This window comes from Erinaceus europaeus, chromosome 20 (genome assembly GCF_950295315.1).
Source record: "Erinaceus europaeus chromosome 20, mEriEur2.1, whole genome shotgun sequence".
Taxonomy (NCBI): Eukaryota; Metazoa; Chordata; class Mammalia; order Eulipotyphla; family Erinaceidae; genus Erinaceus; species Erinaceus europaeus.
The window spans coordinates 5,654,775-5,667,377 of record NC_080181.1 but is presented as its reverse complement, the minus strand read 5'-3'; the positions used below and the strand labels follow the sequence as shown (position 1 = coordinate 5,667,377).

At 45.0% G+C, this 12,603-nt stretch overlaps 1 protein-coding gene across 2 annotated transcripts in view; it reads right to left on the bottom strand.

Moving 5' to 3' along the window:
• Nucleotides 1–2,976: 2,976 nt before the first annotated feature.
• BIRC3 (baculoviral IAP repeat containing 3) overlaps nucleotides 2,977–12,603 on the bottom strand; it is a 50,659-nt gene continuing 41,032 nt past the window's right edge. For both annotated transcript variants that reach the window (XM_060179731.1, XM_007520727.3), the window contains exons 5-9: nucleotides 10,343–10,391; nucleotides 7,971–8,213; nucleotides 3,878–4,132; nucleotides 3,706–3,747; nucleotides 2,977–3,596 (exon numbers count right to left, since the gene is read on the bottom strand). In XM_060179731.1, the coding sequence (XP_060035714.1) occupies nucleotides 3,403–3,596; nucleotides 3,706–3,747; nucleotides 3,878–4,132; nucleotides 7,971–8,213; nucleotides 10,343–10,391 (783 nt within the window). In that variant the 3' untranslated portion in view covers nucleotides 2,977–3,402. The remainder of the gene's footprint in view (nucleotides 3,597–3,705; nucleotides 3,748–3,877; nucleotides 4,133–7,970; nucleotides 8,214–10,342; nucleotides 10,392–12,603) is intronic.

Genomic DNA, 12,603 nt, shown 5'->3' with positions numbered 1-12,603 from the left:
TGTTGCGGGAAGCCCGACGCCGCCCGAGTTTTTCTTACGGACGCACGCCGAGCGACGCACGCTGACGTCAGGGCGCGGCCGGGCAGAGTGGCGTCATGGCCGCGCCCGGCGCCCGGGAGTCTGCGTGCGTGCGTGCGTGCGTGTGCGCATGCGCGGGGTTGACAGGGGCGGTGCCCGCGGGGCGGCTGCGCGCTTCGGGCTCAGGTTTCCCAGCGGCTCCGATCCCGCGGCTGCCGGACAGGCGCCCTTCTTGAGGAGCCCGGGTCCGCTCCCGACGGCCAGCTCGTCTTTTCTCTCTGAATTCTGGGCCGGGAAAGCGCCCGCCTTCATCGGCGGGAAGGCAGTGCCTTGGGCCGCACTGTGTCCCCGGCGTCTTCTGGCCGTGACCCACGTGGGAAGGTGCTGGCTCACCCCCGGGCGCGGGTCAGTGCGGACGGACGGACGACTCGGAGCTGCCAGCGGGCGCGGGATGGACGCCTCTCCCCACCCCCGGGACAGAGAGACCCCCGGCTCTGCGGGGCTGCGGCAGACACGCCGCCGCTGCCGGAGAGTGAAATAAGATCTTTGACGTTTCTTCCCGCGGGGGAGACTCCAGGGGACCAGCGTTTCAAAAACGGAGCGCAGACTTGCAGACGGCCGCGGCTGCCAGGGGAACTCCGGGGCCCTGCACCGCCTCCCGCCGGCTTCCCGGCACTGTCACCGCGGGCTGCCGCTCGGCCTCCGCTGGCGTCCGTCCCACGGTGGACAAGCACGGGAAGAAAGGATGTGTCAGCGCGTGGCGCAGAGGAGGGAAGCGCCGTGGCCAGGCTGGGGAAGTGGCTCGGCGGCGCCCGAACACGCGCGTGGCTTTTGGCCTTGGCCCACTTGGCTTCCCGGCCACTGTCCAGCGGAAAGTTACAAAACGTCCCTCGTGGGGGCCGGGCGGTGGCGCAGCGGGTTAAGCGCACGTGGCGCGACGCGCAGGGACCGGCGTCAGGATCCCGGTTCGAGCCCCGGGCTCCCCACCTGCAGGGGAGTCGCTTCACAGGCGGTGAAGCAGGTCTGCAGGTGTCTGTCTTTCTCTCCCCCTCTCTGTCTTCCCCTCCTCTCTCCATTTCTCTCTGTCCTATCCAACAACGAACAACAACAATAACCCCAACAATGTTAGACAACAAGGGCAACCAAAAGGAAAATAAATATAAAAAAATTTTTTTAAAGATAACCTCTGTAGTGTGAAACTTGAATTTTTTTTTTTTAAAAAAAGCCTTATTTGCTTCAGAAGTATGTCATCACATTTAGGTATAAGTGCTACTTTTTTTTATTATTATTTTCCCTTTTGTTGCCCTTGCTGTAGTTGTTGTTATTGATGTCGTCGTTGTCAGGACAGAGAGAAATGGAGAGAGAGAAAGACAGACACCTGCAGACCTGCTTCACCGCCTGTGAAGCGACTCCCCTGCAGGTGGGGAGCCGGGGGCTCGAACCGGGATCCTGATGCCGGTCCCTGCGCGTCGCGCCACCCGACTCCCATAATTACTACTTTCTAACTTGAAGTCCTACAGCACTTTAGTCTTAGCCAGGCGGTGGCGCGCCTGATTGCGTGCACACATTACAGTGCACAAGAACCCAGGTTCAAGCCCCTGGTCCCCACGAGTGGTGAAGCAGGGCTGCCGGTGTCTCTGCCTCTCTTCCCCTCCCCCTCTCAATTTCTCTCTGTCTCTATCCAGTAAAAAAAGATAATTTTTAAAAAAAATTTAAAAAGGGGAGTCGGGCTGTAGCGCAGCAGGTTAAGTGCAGGTGGCGCAAAGCACAAGGACCGGCGTAAGGATCCCGGTTCGAGCCCCCGGCTCCCCACCTGCAGGGGAGTCGCTTCACAGGCGGTGAAGCAAGTCTGCAGGTGTCTGTCTTTCTCTCCCCCTCTCTGTCTTCCCCTCCTCTCTCCATTTCTCTCTGTCCTATCCAACAATGACGACAACAACAATAATAACTAATAACAATAAAACAAGGGCAACAAAGGGAATAAATAAATTAAAATTTAAAAAAAATTTAAAAAGACAAACATATACTAGTGCAAGGATGGACAGGATAAACACAGAAACGGGGGGGAGGAGGTAGAGCACATTTTACCATGCACAGTGGAGGCACTTCACAGAGCTGCAGAGTGGCAATGATGGTATCTCCCTTTTCCTGTCTCTCACTTTCAGGGGTAGTAGGTCTACCAGGAGCAGGTATAATTGCACAGGCATTAAGCTCTAGTGGAACCCTGACTAGAAAAAAGAAAACATATACACACACACACACATATATATAATAACATTGATATTATAGATGAAAAAACTAAATAAATGGTGGTTGGATGAATAGGTAGTCTAATAAAAGAAATCAAGTTAGATTATGTTATAAAATTATCTTAAAAAAAAAAAAAAAAAAAAAAACTTCTAGGCCCAGGATGCAACTCAGTTGATAACACATTGGACTCTCAAGCATGAGGCCCTGAGTTCAATCACATGCATTGTATGTACCACAGCGATGTTCTGACTCTTTCTTCCTCATTAATAAATCTTTTAAAAGGCTGTCAAAAATCAGTTCTGTTTAATAGTAGTTGTCATGAATCTGGGGATTTCGACATATAAGCTGTGATCCAGTGCAGTGTGCCAATCTTGGTGCTCAGCTGCTCAATCCTCACATACTCTTAAAGAGGCTTAGAAACAAAAGTCTGAGGAATATAACTGAGATAGGTGCAGTCAGGGACAGCCTCTCTAGGAACTGACATCTGGGTGAAGACCTGGAGAACGAGTAGGAGTTCAGCAAGGAAAGAAAGAGTTGGGGAGCATTCCAGTCCAAGATCCTGAAGCAAAAGAGATTGTTACATTTAGAAACTGAAAAAAAAAGGGTGGCTGGAATACACTGGACAAAGGGAAGAGTGGCAGAAAATGAGCTTAGCACCTGGCTGGCATCATGTCAGAATATGATTAGAAAAGAAACATATTCAGGACAAGAGTAATTTGATTGCTTTATTGAAATCAAATATACCTCACAAAATTTTGAATAAAAATGCCATGTCCCTAAAAAACAACAAATGCCTAGACCTATGTACAGCACACTTACTGAAAATGGCATAGAGATTCTGTGATCTGGGTTCCTAATACAATTCCAAAATATTAAAAATTCTGAAAGCTTAACTCAAAACCCTTCCATTTTACTTCACTTACTGACTGTGCTAATATTTTTAGTTAGTATAATGCTTGTAGTGCTTTCCCTATTTTTTGTTCACAAGGACAAAAGCCTAAAACATTCACAATGTTTTAGATATAGAAATATATGAAATGTCTGAGTTTTAAGTAAAACTTTACAATCTTTAGCCAAATCAGTATAAAATTTTAAACTGCAATACACTTAGTCCATCAATTGCAAAACTTAAGATCTTCATGAAAGAAATGTACGTACTGTACCCTTAATTGTACCTCGACAAATAGGACATTTTCTTAGAGCAGGGGCACAGTCTTTGCACACCACTAGGTGACCACAAGGAATAAATACTATGGACACCTCTTTGTCCATGCAAACTTTGCATGTTCTTTCTTCTTGCAGTCTTCTCAACTGTTCTTCCAGTGGCAGATCTAAAAAAGAGAAGAGAATTTGTAATAAAAGACATTTCTCTGTTTCTCCAGTGAAAAGGTAGGAAAATAAAAGTAACATTTTCTACTGGTTTAATTAACAGTACTTTACCTGAAACATCTTCTGTGGGAATATACTTTATGTCCTTTTCAACTAGGGAGGGGAAAAAAAAGCATTACTATGACAAATATATGTATTTAAAATTAACATAGTCACACATTATCAGTGGAAGCATATTTCCAATTTATATAGGAAGTTCCCTCCCAAATTTTTCAACACTCACCAAATAGATGCTTGTATAATGTGAGGTCAATTTCTTGTAGAGAGTTTTTGAATATGGTGGCTGCAAAATTTCCTTTTACTAAAACAGTATCAATCAGTTCTCTTGCTTGTAAAGATGTTTGTGTTTTCTGTTTAATAACATCATGTTCTTGTTCATTAATTACCCTGGCAGTTAACAGATTGTCCAGGATTGGAAGCACACAGGTCAAATGCTGGAAAAGTGCCATTCTATTCTTCCGGATTAATAACAGATCATCTTTAAATAGAAGAAAACAGACAAGACATGTTCAAACTATTCACAAACCTCCTTCTATACCTGTGCCTATAATCAAATGGAAACTACCAGAACTTGTCATCAGGGATGCACTAGTTTGTAGGTGCCTAATCTCATGTCTACTAACACTGCTATTTACAATAAGGACTGACAAGAATTTTAAGGGAGAGGTTATGCAAAAAGACGTTCATGCCTAAGGCTCTAAAATCCCTGCTTCAGTCCCCTGCATCACCATAAACCAGAGCTGAGCAGTACTATGGCAGAAGAAAAAAGTCAAAGTTATGACTACAATAGTGAGGCTCAGATTAAGGAGTCTTTTTTTAAATAAATTTTATTTATTTATTCCCTTTTGTTGCCCTTGTTTTATTGTTGTAGTTGTTATTGTTGGGTAGGACAGAGAGAAATGGAGAGGGGAGGGGAAGATAGAGAGAGGGAGAGAAAGACAGACACCTGCAGACCTGCTTCACCGCTTGTGAAGCGACCCCCTGCAGGTGGGTAGCCAGGCCTCGAACCAGGATCCTTATGCGGGTCCTTGTGCTTAGCGCCACGTGCGCTTAACCCGCTGTGCTACAGCCTGACATTAAGGAGTCTTTTTAAAAATGCTTTCTTTATTAAAGGCCACTGGGATGATAGTGGGTCTCAGCGGCCTCTACTGACACAGTGGCTGCAACAGTGGACTTAAAAGTATGAATGTGGGGGGCTGGGCGGTAGCGCAGCAGGTTAAGCGCACATGGTGTTAAACGCAAGGACCAGCGCAAGGATCACAGTTCGAGCTACCAGCTCCCCATCTGCAGGGGGTCGCTTCACAACTGGTGAAGCAGGTCTGCAGGTGTCTATCTTTCTCTCCTCGTCTTCACCTCTCTCAATTTCTCTCTGTCCTATCCAACTACAGCAATAGCAACAAGGACTCAAGGGCAACAAAATGGGGAAAATGGCCTCCAGAGGCAGTGCATTTGTAGTGCAAGCACTGAGCCCCAGCGATAACCCTGGAGGCAAAAAAAAATCTTCAACACAAACTTCTGCCAGATCTGAGAGGTACTTTGTCTCTCTCACTTTTTCCTCTCTCATAAATATCTTTTTAAAAAACTTTTCTTAATATTTATTCCCTTTTTGTTGTAGTTATTATTGTTGTTGTTGTTGTTGGATAGGACAGAGAGAAATGGAGAGAGGAGGGGAGACACAGAGGGGTGAGAAAGACCTGCTTCACTGCTTGTGAAGCGACTCCCCTGCAGGTGGGGAGCCAGGGGATGGAACTGGGATCCTTAAGCCGGTCCTTGCGCTTCGCCAGCTGCGCTTAACATGCTGCGCTACCGCTTGACCCCTCTTCCCCCCTTTTTAAGATAGAGGATGAGAGATAGGTGTAGAGAGAGAGAGACAGAGAGGTACCAATCTACAACTCAAGAAGCTTGCACCCGGCAGGTACTCGCACACAGCAGCCAGGGGTTCAAACCTGGATCCTCACACATGGTAATGTGCACTTTGCCAAGTGACCCACCTCCCTGCTCCCAGATTCATTATGTACTTATTTATATCACAAATCACTACTCAATTCCGGTTTACAGTGATGCCAAGTATTGAACCTGGGACTTCTGGGGACTCAGACATGTGCTGACACACTAAGTTATCTCCCTGACCACATTAAGGAGTCTTTTTTACTATATAGTTTGCTGTATATAAATTATTTTGTAGCTGGGTCCGTTTAGGCCCTCTGGGGTCTGTATGCAGATGAGTGTTGTCTTTTTTGAGGAATCATGAACTCATGGAAAGACTGAGAATGACACGCGGCTTGATCTGTATTTCAGCTGAAAAACAGCACTTGACGGAGCTGAGCAAAGATCAGCTTGGCCCGCACTGCTGCGGCACTGGTGGTGCAGACAGAGGTCTTCCCGCTGGTAACGCAGGGTGTCGGACTGCTGTGGTCAGAGGCCTCGTTCTGGGCAGAGAACAACCGCCTTTCTGGAGAGGGGCAGGTTTGTGCATAAATGGAATAAACAATATTACTATCAACTATCCTTGAGATAAAGAGACCATAGACAGTCTTAAGTAAGGATAGAAGACATACTTTTTTTTCTTTGTATGCTTTGTGCATATTTCAGAGTCCAAGCTTAGATGAGTGAAAAACACTTGAAACTCCATGAGCAAGGGCCTGGGTTCAAGTCTCCGGCCCTCATCTGCAGAGAGGGAACTTTACAAGCACTGGAGTCTGTAGGTGTAGGTGCCTGTCTCTCTCACTCCCTCTTGGTCTCCCCCTTTCCTTTCAACTTCAGTCTGTCCTGCTAGTAAAATATAGAGGGGGAGTTAGGTGGTAGCGCAGCGGGTTAAGTGCAAGTGGCGCAAAGCACAAGGACAGGCGTAAGGATCATGGTTCGAACCCCCGGCTCCTCACCTGCAGGGGGGGTCGCTTCACAAGTGGTGAAGCAGGTCTGCAGGTGTCTTTCTCTCCCCCTCTCCTCTCCATTTCTCTCTGCCCTATCCAACAACGACAACATCAGTAACAACAACAACTACAGCAATAAAACAACAACAGCAACAAATAAAATATTTAAAAAATTTTAAATATATATCTAGAGAGGGGGAAATGGCGGCCAGTGGTGGTGGATTCATCATGCAAGCACTAAGCCCTGATAATAGCCCTGGTGGCTATAAATAAAATACAAATTAAGAAAGAAAAAAGGGGAGATGGTGGTGGTGCACCAGTCTGAGCACACATTATTACCACGCGCACGGACCTGGGTGTGAGCCCCTGCTCCCCACCTGTAGTGGGGATGCTTCAGATGTTGAAGTAGGTCCGCAGGTGTCTCTTACTCCTTCCTTATCTCCCCCACCCCTCTTAATTTATCTCTGTCCTGTCAAATCAAATAAAAAAGAAAAAAGGAATAAATGGCCCTTGGGAACAGTGGATTCATAATGCAGGCACTGAGCCTCAGTAATACCCTAGTGGAAAAACAAAACAGAAACACTCAGCATTTCCCTCATCATTTCTGTAAATTGACAGAGCTCACAGAGATGAAGCAGAAGATAGGTAGAGTCGTGAAGATGAGTTTAGGGGAACCTAAAGAAGCCACAGAGAGCTGTCAACTGCCAGCTGTGACGGAATTCGCTCCCACGTTCCCCAAATCTTATATAAACCTGGATCATAAGCATGATGACGCGAATGCACTATCCAAGTCAGCTCTTGTGTCAGCCCTGCCTGCTAATGTCTAGTTACAGACCGAGACACTGTTATATTCATTTTAAAACCAATGACTGATCCTGACCTCACCTCAATTTACAGCAGGCTGGAGTGAGCAATGAGCCTGGGACCAAAATGGGTCGTGAGTGATTAAAAGACCCAGCTATTGGCCCAGAGCAGAAACAGAATTAAGAGAACCTAAGAAGGGGGTCAGGTGGTGGCACAGCTGGTGAAGCACACACATTACAATGCACAAGGGTTCAAGCTCCTGGTCCCCACCTACCCGAGGAAAGTTTCACGAGTGGTGAAGCAGGCTTCAGGTGTCTCTCTTTCTCTCTATCTCCCCACCCCTATCAATTTCTGCCTATCTCCATCCAATAAACAAATAAAGATAATTAAAAGAAAAAACAAAAAAAAATTATAAAGAAAAGAAAAACTAGGAAGGAGTGCTTTCACGCAACATATAGCTCCAATTCATAATGCAATTCAAATATATTTTAAGGTGAAGTAAATTTTCAGAATTCAAACTCAAAATGCTGAACGTAGGGAAAATGGGGTTGGATTGATTGTGAGTATATGTTCAGTAGCTGAAATACTGTGAAATTAAACACTCATAGGAATAGAGACTGTGGTGTTCCATGTATGTACCTGATTCCTCTTCTCCAGCTGCCCTTTCTTTCTCCTCTTCTCTTATCTCATCTTCTGCTTTAAGCAAACCTAATACAAGATCACTGACAGTTTTGAAATTCTCCCCAGTCGTCAGGATTTGACTCTGAACTGTCTGTTTCACCAGGTTCCTATTGAAGCCCATTTCCAAGGCAGCTTTCACCACAGGTGTGTTCATCATGACTGCATCGTCTGAAGAGCTCTCTCCAGGTCCTAAATGAATAACTACCGAGAATAAATAATTTAAGGCACGTTAGCATAGTATGCATGTTTTTTAATTGAAAAAAAATTTTTTAAGTACTGAAAACCCCCCAAAAGTGTAAGTGCTACTGTATCACTGTTGTCAAATTTACAATAATGATGTGTATGGTCAGGCAACTACAGTTACGATAACAATGTACACAGTCGCTGAAATAAGAATGAGGAAAACTGTATTCTGACATGATGCATTTTCTGGCACGACTGAGTGGAAGGAGAGGGAATGTCGAGGATCACCCCCACCATGGCTCATCTTCCCATACTGAGTCAACGAAAGAGCTTTCTAAATCAGACCTGCTCTGTATGCTGGCGCATGGGGCCACTACTGTCGCCCAGCTTTGATGCTGTAATGGCCTCCTCCAGCATTGCTCTCATTTTCAGCAAAACAAGCTGAGTCACTTTGTAAAAACACAAAACTGATTGTGCCCTCCTCCTCTTCTGCTCCACCAGTGATTCTACTGTTCTTTGGATAAAATCCAAACTTCACTGTGACTTACGAGACTGCACACAATCTGGACCTTGTCCGCCTGTCCAGTTCCACCCCTTTCTTCCCTGTTGATCCACTCTGTACTCCTGTCCAGTCCCAGAGGACAGCAGTGCTGCCCACTCTCATGGTGTGTCTCCCTCAGGCTTCACCTGGCAAACTCTCCTTCTGGCCATACACAGTCATAACCAAGTATTTCAATATGTCTATTCTCCTTTGCCACTTAAATCTCATGTGGACTATTCTCTCAGCCTGGAGGGTTTTTTGGTTTGTTGGTCGGTGTGTTTTGTTTATTTATTTGTTTTTTGCAGTCAGGGCCTCATACATGCACAATTTCATCATACCCGGGCTGACTTCATTCAGAGACACAGACCCTACAGAGCCTCAGAACTCCTCCCAATGACATGATACTCCCATGTGACTCCAGGGCTCCAACCCAGGCTGCACACGCCAAGTCACACACCCTACCTAGTGAGCTGCACTTCCAGTCCTGGAATGCTGCACTCTTCCTCCCTTTACCACCTGGCTAACTCTTACCTTCCCTTCAGCGCTGTACTATGACAATACCTCACCTGCAAAAACTTTCTGAGCGTCCTGGACTAACAGCCCCTCACGCACACTCTGCTTTCCCTGCCTCCCCTTCTCCTGTACAGACAGCACAGTTAGCAGGGTTCTGCCCTGTCCTCGACTCTGCCCAGAACAGCAGGTGCACAATAAATAACGACTGAACTGAACTGGATTCCAGGTCATGCAGTAGAAGAGCTTGCTCAAGGACTGGCTCCGTCACCTTGTACAATGAAGGTGACGGTCGGGTCACCTCACCTCTGAGTCTCAAGGTCCCCCGCTCAGCTCAGAATCCTTTCTGAGGGTAGAAGAGGATACCTTCCACCCTCTCTGTTTTATGAAAAAGAGGCTGTGAGTAATTTAAAGTCCTAGTGCATCTGCTTTCATAATGGTCTGAGGACAAAGACCAGACTGGGTGCCTGCAGTTTATTAAAACTACAGATGTTCAAATCCCCCACCCCTAGACATTCTGGTTCAACTCAGTATATTTGAAGCTGAGACAAAAGATCTATAATATTTTTTCCCTTTTGTTGCCCTTGTTGTTTATTGGTGGTGGTGTTACTATTATTATTGTCGTCGTTGTTGGATAGGACAGAGAGAAATTGAGAGGGGAGGGGAAGACAGGGGGAGAGAAAGATAGACACCTGCAGACCTGCTTCACCGCCTGTGAAGCGACTCCCCTGCAGGTGGGGAGCCGGGGGCTCAAACCCATATCCTTTTGCAGGTCCTTGCGCTTTGCGTTTAACCTGCGCTTAACCGGCTGCGCTACCGCCCAGCCCCTAAGGCCTTAATATTTTTAGCTCAAGTAATTATGATATGTGCTTAGGTTTAAGAAATATCAACTTACTGTATTTGAAAATGTGTTACAAATCATGATACAAGTGCATATCATCATCAACAGCTACAGGTTCCGCTTAAACACAGTTATTACCGTCACTATACATACTTGGTGACACAGTCATTACCGTCACTATACATACTTGGTGACACAGTCATTACCGTCACTATACATACTTGGTGACACAGTCATTACCGTCACTATACATACTTGGTGACGCTGCATTTTCATCTTCTGGATTGTCTGAAGTAGATAAGAGCTACAGGGGGAAAACGTATAGATATACATATATGTAAGTGAAAATTCAAATCTTAATTTACCCATCGCAACAAATAGATCAAGAAACCTATGCTATTCCATTGTTGCAACCAACCTGATCACTGGCAAAGGAGTTTTTAACATCTAAAGCAGTAGTTTATTTGCATCTAACAGTCTTCTAGGTCTTAAACTTATAGTCTCTTATGTACTGTCTGTATTAACAAATAAAATCTACTTACAATATTCGGTGACTTTTGTGGTGACCTATGAGATAATTATTGTTTGCCTTTCACTCTAAAGATCCTAACTTTCCTGGATGATCCTCTGAGATAAGTTGGATGCTTTCTCAGTTCTATTAACTATGGTTAGGCACTGGCTGACCCTCATATTTTTCACATAAATTCTTTATTTAATTTAAGATATTTTTGTTTACTTATTTATTTATTAATTAATGAGAGGGATAGGAAGAGATAAAGAGAAATAGCCAGACATCATGCTGGTACATGTGCTGCCAGGGATCGAACTGAGGACCTCAGGCTTGAGAGTGCTTTACTGTGCCATCTCCTGGACCACTTTCACATAAATTTGTATATGTTTTTCCAGTAATATGGGCAAAAAAAAAAATTCTTTCTCAAAAAAATTTTTAGGAAAAATGTATATGGGGGGGATGGATGGGCAAAGACAAATTCTTTCTCAAACTTTTTTTTTAGGAAAAAATGTATATGAAGGGATGGACGGTGGTACACATACACTGCAGCGGGCAAGGACCTGAGTTCAAGCCTCCAGGCCCAACCTGCAGGGAAAAAGTTTCACAAGTAGTGAAACAGTGCTGCCAGTCTCTCTCCCGCTCTATCTTCTCCTCCTCTCAATTCCTGTGTCTCTATCCAAAATAAACAAATAAAATGTTCAATAGAAAAATGTATATAGTAAAGCCTTTAAATGCTACCATTCCACAAACATTCTCCTCAATTAATTTTATTAAAATCTAGAGAAAACCAGCTCCCCACCTGCAGGGGAGTCGCTTCACAAGCGGTGAAGCAGGTCTGCAGGTGTCTATCTTTCTCTCCCTTTCTGTCTTCCCCTCCTCTCTCCATTTCTCTCTGTCCTATCCAACAACGACATCAATAACCACAACAATGTTAAAACAACAAGGGCAACAAAAGGGAAAATAACTGAAAAAATTTTTAAATTTGGAAAAAAAAATCTAGAGAAAAATATAAACATTTTTCATGAAATCTCTAACTCTGGATCTGTATGTATCCAAAAAATAGTACTTTTCAATAGGATGTTAAAAAGTCTATTTTCAAAGGCAAGTCTTGGGAGATAGCATATGGTTCTGAAAAGAATTTCAGGCCTGTGACTCTGAAGTCCCAGGCTCAACCCCTAGTACCACCACAAGCCAGAGCTAAACAGTGCTCTGGTTAAAAAATAAAATAAATAAGATATTTTAGAGGCAACTCTTAACTTTCCGCACACAAAAATACACAACATATTAGGTAGTTATCATAAGATGACATCGCTGTTTGTGTTTGCTTTCCCAGAGCACTGCTTAGTTTTGGCTTATGGTTGTGTGGAGGATTAAACCTGGGACTTTGGAGCCTCAAGTATGAGAGTCTCTTTTTTTGTTTTGTTTTGTTTTGTTGATAGGACAGAGAGAGGAGGGAAGGACAGAGAGGAGAAGAGAAAAATAGACACCTGCAGACCTGCTTCACCACCCGTGAGGCAACCCCTGTGCAGATGGGGAGCTGGGGGCTCAAACCTGGATCCTTAGGCCAGTCCTTGTGCTTCACGCCATGTGCACTTAACCCGCTGTGCTACCACCTGTGCTTTTTTTTTTCCCCTTTTGTTGCCCTTGTTTTATTACTGTTGCTGTAGTTATTGTTGTTGTTGTTATATTGTTGCTGTTGGATAGGACAGAGAGAAATGGAGAGAGGAGGGGAAGACAGAGAGGGGGAGAGAAAGACAGACACCTGCAGACCTGCTTCACCACCTGTGAAGCGACTCCCCTGCAGTTGGGGAGCTGGGGGCTCAAACCGGGATCCTTACGCCGGTCCTTGTGCTTCGCGCCACATGCGCTACAGCCCAACTCCCTTTTTAAAATCATATTTATTGTTATTTTTTTTTATTTTACAAAATTACATGTCAACAGGGGTTTAAATCCACAGTATTCCCACCACCAGAGTTCTGAATCTTCAGCCTCCCCACTGCAAGTC